We start from the raw sequence: 7,693 nt of genomic DNA, 5'->3' as shown, positions 1-7,693 counted from the left end.
TGATGCTTAACAACTGAAAGCAGAAAACCCTTCTGAGCCTCAATTTTCTCACTTGTAAAATGAAATCGAAATCCTTTCCTGCTTTATTAATTAGGCTATTTAAAAAGATAATGACTAAACTGACATATACTCTCTCAGTAATCGGCAACCTTCCTCCCTTCCTTCTTTTGGAGTTGGGAGTTTTTACCATTGCAGACATATTTTTTTCATGCTTAAAGCGTAAGAGTTTTGCCTTTGAATCTAAACAAATGTTTGACCTCACTTTAGAATTCTCTACTCACTGTCAAGGACTTCCTTGGTTAGGATAGTAACTGTATCCTCTTTAAATCTTTCTTTTTTTTCCCTCTAGATCAACTAGTTTTTGCTTTACCAGGAGGATCACTACCCCCAAATATGAATGTTAGTAACTTGTTCCAATTTTTTTTCATTTCTGAACTGAAGCCAACTGAAGCCATCTTGACAAGTCTGAGCAAATGTCAACATTCCTGGGGACTAATCATATTTCCTGAAAGACCCTGAAAAGCTGTTCTTTAGGCTAGTTTGGCCAAAACATTTTTTTGAGAAGAGTTGGGAAATTAAGTCATGAGAAAAACCCTGATGGAAATCCCGCATGGCTGAAACCTGAAAGTAGGTTAGCTGGAGACGGTTGTGAGGCGTGGGGCGCTAAGAGTGACCGTAGCTGGCCGAATCAAGCAGAACCGTGATGGGGCCTGAGTTTGCCAGTGGCCTCCTCTATGCGCCCTGTGGGAATCACATGTCTCAGACCACGAAGCATGGGTCCAGGATGATGGTTCTTACTTAAGGTTTGTGTGGAAGGCTGCAAACTTCTGACTAGGAAGGGATAGTGGAATTGAGCCACCAGGGATGAACCCTAGGCTCACTCTGGTGCAACAGTAGGCCCTTCGCCCTTCTCTTGATTCCCTAGCAAAGTAGATTCTGGTTTCCACCAAAGGCTGAGAGGGCGGCAGGCAGAGGGTGTTCACTGCCCCGGTAGCACAACCCTGGTCCCAACACAACACTCTTGTCTCTAGGGTTCACGGATCTCATTGGGCAAGTGTCCCAACTCGACAGCCAATCCCCACCACAAAGGCCTCTCTCCAAAGACCCCAGTAATGACTGGCAAGGCCCATGGATGGGCATGGCTGGGGTGGGAGCAGAGGCCTGTTCCAGGGCTGGGGGCTGGCCCACGCTGGCTCAACACCCACGGTTGGCAGTGGAGCCAGCATTTCTCACCCAACCAGAGCTGACATCTGAAGAGAAAAGGGCAACTCCAGATACAACAAAGAGGAATTCGCAGCCTCATGTTTATAACGTGATTACAGGTTACAGATGCCTTCCTTTCCACCTAGATGTCACTCAGTCAGCTTTAAACACTTGCTTCTAAAGGGCAAATTGAGAATTCTGTTTCCTCAAAGACAGATAAGCGCAGCTTTTCCCAGTACATTGTGAAGACAGGGGCCCTGCTGGCTGGTGCATAAAGGCCGCCTAGCGCTGCAGGGGCAACAGAAACAACCACAAACATGGTGAGAAAAGGACAGCAGGTGAATGGGAAATGCTAGTGCCTAGGCACATCTGTGTTGGTTGTATATGAAACTGGAGTACACACGCCATGCTCGGGAAACATGGCCAGAAACCCACAATGGGAGTAAAACTGGAAAAGATGGCCCCATGCAGAAGCTTAAAGGATGGAGTCTGGCTGGTGTAAGAGAATGGGACTAGTTAGCCTCACGAGAAACAACTATTTGGTTATTTCTCATCGTGTCGCACCTTGGAAGACAAATTTTAACAACACAGGCAAAGAGCAGGAAAAAGAAAATCCGTTATAGGGGTACGGTAGAGGACCAGCTAAAACTGTAACCCTATACACGGAGGGCCTGGTAGTAAAAGAACAGACTCGCAACTGCTTTCCCTCCTGTTCGTGTTCATGGTAACAGCTGGATACATACTAACTGCAAGAAGTGAAAGAAAGAGGCTGAAGTTTAAAAGCAGGCATGCTGTAATCAGTCTCTCGCCAGCACAATTTCAGACCCAAGTGTGCTGTGCCGCCTGGCAGGTCTATTTTAAACGTGCACTCACAGTTCCTCGTTGGTGTGGATGGCTCCTTCCAGGTGCATCGCTTCTGTCCATCGAGAGATGGTTTAACGGCGGGTTCTCAGCCTCAGTGCTGTGGACATGGGGATTGGATCACTCTCTGCCCTGGGGGCTGCCCTGTGCACTGTGGGATGCTTAGCAGCATCCCGGGCTCTGCCCACCAGGTGCCAGGAGCACCCCCCTCCCCAAGCCATGGCAGCCAAAAGCGTCTCCAGGCATTGTCAGATGTTCCCTGGAGGGCATGATCACCGCCGGCTGGGAATCACTGAGATAAACTAATAAGGAATGGCTTTCTCTTCCCTCCTCGACCCCACTCCCAAACATCTCTACCCAGGGCCGGGAACTTGCGTGAGACACCTCCTAATCCACTGGACTGCCCTCTTGTTCTGAGTGGCCTTCGGTAATACTTTTGACTTGCAAGACTATTAGTCATTCAGGACAGTGCTCCTACTACCCTTGAAGAGAAAGTCCTTTCAGCTACATTTTGGGAGGAGGGAGGAGGGAGGAAAAGAAGCAGGTAAATTTCCCTTTAGAGACATCTGTCTGTTTTAGTCTATGGAAGGTTTCAGACAGAATTCTGCACATCCAGGGTCTCTGTGAATTAGAGGGGGGATTGGGTACTTGAAACTCACCTCCCCACCCCCTGCCTTTGCCACATTTCTACAAATGAAGAAAGGGGCCAGAGGGGAAATGACTTGCTCAAGGTCATACATATTCCTACTCCTTTCCTTTTTTTTTTTTTTAAAAAACATCTTTATTGGAGTATAATTGCTTTACAATGGTGTGTTAGTTGCTGCTGTATATAACAAAGTGAATCAGCTATACATATACATACATCCCCATATCCCCTCCCTTTTGCGCCTCCCTCCCACCCACCCTCTCCCACCCTTCTAGGTGGACGGACACAAAGCGCCAGAGCTGATCTCCCTGTGCTATGCGGCTGCTTCCCACTAGCTAGCTATTTTACATTTGGTAGTGTATATATGTCCATGCCACTCTCTCACTTCGTCCCAGCTTACCCTTCCCCCTCCCCGTGTCCTCAAGTCCGTTCTCTACGTCTGCATCTTTATTCCTGTCCTGCCCCTAATCCTCCTTCTCTGAGGACATAGGCCAATATGATTCTTCTTTGCCCAATATGCCCGAAGAGCTTCGGTCTCTAAACACGGATAGCTTGCCGTGCTTCACAAGCGACAGTTTTGGCCAAACGCTGCCAGTTCAGGAAGGCAGATTTTATAAATGATAGAATACTGCAACCAGTTAGTGCAAACAAACATTTATTGTGAAATATTCATCCTACCCTTTATTAGGTATTACATCATCAAAGCACTTTGTGGCAATGAAAATAGCTTTTTTTTACCCCTCTGATTCACCCAATATTCCATTAAAGCTGCAAAAAATGTGCAATCTGCTTGAAAAATAGGTTGCTCTTATTTACTCATTTGTGAAAAGTCAAAAATTAAAAAAGAAAATGAAACTTGCTTTAGAGCCAATTTGCCTTCCCGCTTCCCAGCTACTCCCCAAAATAATTAACAAAGATAATTTGTTTTAAATGCCTTTTTATAAAACCAATGCACCTTTCCCCATATTATAATCATAAAAATTTTAAAATGCCATTATTTACTTCCTTGGAAAAAAGGTGGCCAGCCGTTGTTTTTTGATTGGGAGCATGTGTATTTCCTGGGAGTTCACTTTCTTTAACTTTATGCTCCGGTTTTTGACGGGTTTCCTAAGGGGCTCCGTGTTTCCCATGGACTCTTCCCCTGGGCTGTTGATGTCATAGCCCTGAAGCATGGAGTCTTCTCTTCTGAAGGAGAAGTTTTTGGTGGACACCCCCGAGAGGCCTTTGATCTTGCCACAGAAGATGGTAGGCACAGTGTCTTCCACGGAGACGATCACCTTGGCCGCCTGGGACTCGCTCACAATCTCAGTGTTATTTTCAGCCTTGACCTCACTGCTGGGCTGGCTGGGCGGCTCGGTGGCGACGCCGCTGCCCATGTGACTATCCAGCACGGCTGAGGCCTCGTGGGGCGTGGCGGGGGCAAAGGGCACTTCCGTGCCACTGGGAAGTTTCTCCATCACAGTGTGACCTGGGCTGTCCGCTGACCCGCTGCTGTCATACAATGTCTCAGGGGGGGGCTCAGATTTCCGGTGGGCTGCCAGTGACAGGTCTAGGGCTGCATCTTCCTGGCACATCGGGGGACTGACTTCGCCAGCCTTGAGCCAGGGCACCGACTTCATGGAGAGATCCAGGGCCTCGTTCTCACTCCCCATCTTGATGACGGTGTGGCGGCCGAGCTGGAAGTACTCCCTTGACGGGAGGAGGTCGAAGGGCTTCAGTTCCTCCTTCTGGAGAGGGGTCTGGGTGCCTTTAAAGGGGTGTAGGCCGAAGGAAGATGGCGGCTTTCGGAAGCTGGGGCTGAACTTGGATTCAGAACTCTGAGGCACGGGGATGGGGATGGGAATGGGGACCGGCACAGGCAAGGGGACGATCACAGGGTAGGGAACCAAGAGGGTGGCCGGCGGGACCAGGGGGGACAAGGGGGAGTTAAAGGGCTGGGGGGGCACAGGGGCGTATCCCGGCGGAGGCTGACAGGGTGGAGGGCCGAGAGCACCCTGCGAAGGAAACAAATTCTGGAGCACGGCTTCGAAGGGCAACGTGGGCTCCTGCGGCTGGCTGGGGATCCTGAGGTCCAGGAGCTGGGGCTGGGCCTCGGGGTCCTCGGCTCCCTGGAAGAGGTTGCTGTGGATGGCGCTGGAGGAGCACGGGGCCTCCTGTGGCAGGACCAGAGGGGAGTTGAGGTGCTGGAAGACGTGCTGCTCCAGCACCACCGGCAGCTGCACGGGGCCCTGTGTGGTCATGACGTAAGTGGCGTTGCCGTTAGGGTTGAGCTCAGGCGCGGGGCTGCCCTCCACCTGCATGTGAATGGGCATCACCACCGGGCTCTCCCCGAGGCACAGGGGCTGAAGCACAGTGGCCGCTACCTTCAGAGCCACGCCGCTCTGGGACTCAGCCGGGGGGTTCAGAATGGACGGGGCCGGCACGGTCACCAGGGCCTTCTTTACCAGGTCGGTGGAGTTGATGTTCCAGGCCTCAGTGGTGATCAGCTGGGCCATGCCGTTCTCCAGTCTGTTATTGGCCAAGGCAGGGGAGGAGTCGGTCATGTCCATGGGGAGGTTCTGGGACTGCAGATCGTCCATCACTCAGCTCTGATGCCACTCGGCCTGCAACACAGAACACACCATATGAATCTTCCTTCCGAGACTATTTATAATTGCCTTGAGAGCTCTCTCTACATCTTTTAAAAGTTTCCACATCTTAGTTAACCGGGGAGCACACCCATCTCTCTGTGGATACGTACATGTTACAGATATTTCCGAACATATACGAACACACCCATACGATCAGCTGCGCGTGGACAGCCCCAATTTAACAGACGATTAAACTATAAACACAGATGATGTAATGACTAAATAGCCAAGCGAGGTTAAACAGAGTATTGTGAAGCCGAATACTCACTCAGCTTATATGTTTAGCCTGCGACAAACACCAAGTTTCATTCCACATTGTTCTATCGGACAGTTAAGATATGCGGGGATTGGACTTGATCAAATTCAAATATGCAGCAAAGACTTACTTTCCTTTAAGAAAAAAAATTAGAACCCTGTCACGTTAGATTATTGTATGAAATTGGAAGGGGCCCATCCCAGTTATGGAAAGCATTTAAAAAACTCTTTGTAGCAGCAATAATTCTTCCAAAAGAGGCGTGATGAGAGGAACAGCAGTGTATTTATACGAGGCTCATTACAGTTGTCTCCCTCCAACCAGTGACACCCCCTTTCCTCCAGTTATAGGAAAAGCCACTCCGAGGAGTGAAGACAGGATAACTTGCACGAACGCTCATTGGGTCCAGCGTCACTGTCCCCATTCCGTCTGTCTGACCCGTGACCTCTCTCTCCTAACTTCTAGCTGTCAAGAGGAACAGATGTTGACGAATCTAGGGCCGGGGAAATGGAGCCCTCGTTGGAAACAAACATCCTCAAAGGTGAGATATACTTTCCTGATGTCCGCGGCACCACTGGCCACCTCCTGAGAAGCCAAAGAAGCCCAGCGCTGGTGCTTCCTGGAGGAAGCAGGGCTGCAGCTGCGATATGGCTCTCCATGGAAACGCGTCCATATTTAGCCTTGTTACCATGGAGAAGGCAGGCACCATGTCTAACTCGGGGATCTGTGCAGCCCTGGAGTCTGGTTGGGCTCAATAATAATTCAATAATCCTCAGCCTTGCTGGGCAGGCCTTGGGCAGCTCCGATTCTTGACCTCACCTGTCTGAGCGGGTCTAGACTTGCATCCTGGGGTCAACTTGTCCTTCTCTCCTCACCCCGAAATTACCAACACAACCTCCAAAACAAGAGAGGCGGCCCAGCACACCACGGGATTAGAAGGGAACAAACGAGGCCTCACTACAGGAAGGCAGCTTTAAGAAATGAACAACTCTGTGATATTTCCAGACAATCACAACGTGTCGAATGCACAGAACAAGGAGTTTCTCTGAAGCAGGAGGCGGGGAGGACAAGGGGAAGGATGCTGTGCAAAGAACTTTATGGAGAAGGAAGGAACGGTGAGTGATGCCCTCGGCAGGGCACACTGCAGAGCCTCTGAGGAAGCCTGTCCCCAGGGAGCCTGAGGGGGCTTGCCCCAGCTGAAGGGCCTGGTTTTTCCTGAGAGGAGTGCTCCCTGACTCAGCCCAGAAAATGCCATGCCTCCAATACACCATTCATTCATTCTTCCATGCATTCATTCATCCATCCAACCAATCAATTTGCTGAATGCCTACTGCCTACCCAACGCTTTGCTGGGGGCTGGAGATGCTGTCATGGTCCTGGAGATGCTCCTGCTTTCACGGGGATTAGAATCTACTGGGGGTGCATGCCGTTGATCGGACAGAGACTGGCTAGCATGAGAAGGCGTCAGAGTGAAGCCAGGAGGGGCATCAGCCTCGGCAGGACAGAGCTCTGTCGGCCACTCGCGGACAGCCCTTCGAAGGCCCTGAGCACCCGGGGCCTCCTCCAGAAGGGTCGCCCTGTCCCTCACACTGGCCAGAACTCAGGGCGGGATGGCAGAAGGCTGAAGGGAAGCTTGGGCGGGGCTGGTGCGGACAAGGACAGCAGCGGTCAGAGAAGGCACCACGGCCACCCGTCCAGCCCGTGAGGCAGGCCGCCAGGAGAAGTCATGTCCCGTGTTTCCCGCGGGCCTGGGACTATCCGGCTGTGAGGCTGCTTTCTCATAACAGGCTACACGTGTCCGCCTTCCAAACGTGGCGGCCTCCGTCCCTGTCTGCCTCCCTCAGCCCGTCCTCACCTCGCGGAGAGCAGGACGGCCGCCTTCTCGGCGCCTCCCCGACCGGCTCCCGGCACATACCTTCGGCTCCGGCGGCGGCTCTCATCTCTCCCCGCGCGGCCTCACTCCTCTCCCGGCCTGGCCCTGGCCCTAGGACTGCTAATCCTCCAGAACCTTCCCGCTCAGAGTACGAGGAGGCCGTCCTGCCAGAGGTGAGGGTGCCGCCCACAGGGGGCGCTCAGTGCCTTTAAACTCTTGCCATCAGG

The 7,693-nt window shown here is 51.6% G+C and overlaps 1 protein-coding gene across 2 annotated transcripts in view; it reads right to left on the bottom strand.

Annotated features, from left to right (window-relative positions):
* Nucleotides 1–3,348: 3,348 nt before the first annotated feature.
* The window catches only part of RAI2 (retinoic acid induced 2), a 62,418-nt gene continuing 58,073 nt past the window's right edge, over nt 3,349–7,693 (bottom strand). Inside the window, exons 2-3 of one of the 2 annotated variants that reach the window (XM_007448355.1) lie at nt 5,155–5,313; nt 3,349–5,004 (exon numbers count right to left, since the gene is read on the bottom strand). In XM_007448355.1, the coding sequence (XP_007448417.1) occupies nt 3,709–5,004; nt 5,155–5,289 (1,431 nt within the window). In that variant the 5' untranslated portion in view covers nt 5,290–5,313 and the 3' untranslated portion in view covers nt 3,349–3,708. Of the gene's footprint in view, nt 5,314–7,693 lie in introns of both variants that reach the window. The other variant, XM_007448354.1, reaches the window with a different exon arrangement.

Source organism: Lipotes vexillifer, unplaced genomic scaffold, assembly GCF_000442215.2.
Source record: "Lipotes vexillifer unplaced genomic scaffold, Lipotes_vexillifer_v1.1 scaffold952, whole genome shotgun sequence".
In the NCBI taxonomy this organism is placed as follows: Eukaryota; Metazoa; Chordata; class Mammalia; order Artiodactyla; family Lipotidae; genus Lipotes; species Lipotes vexillifer.
Note: the sequence above shows the minus strand (reverse complement) of the source record. Positions and strands in the feature narration are given on the sequence as shown.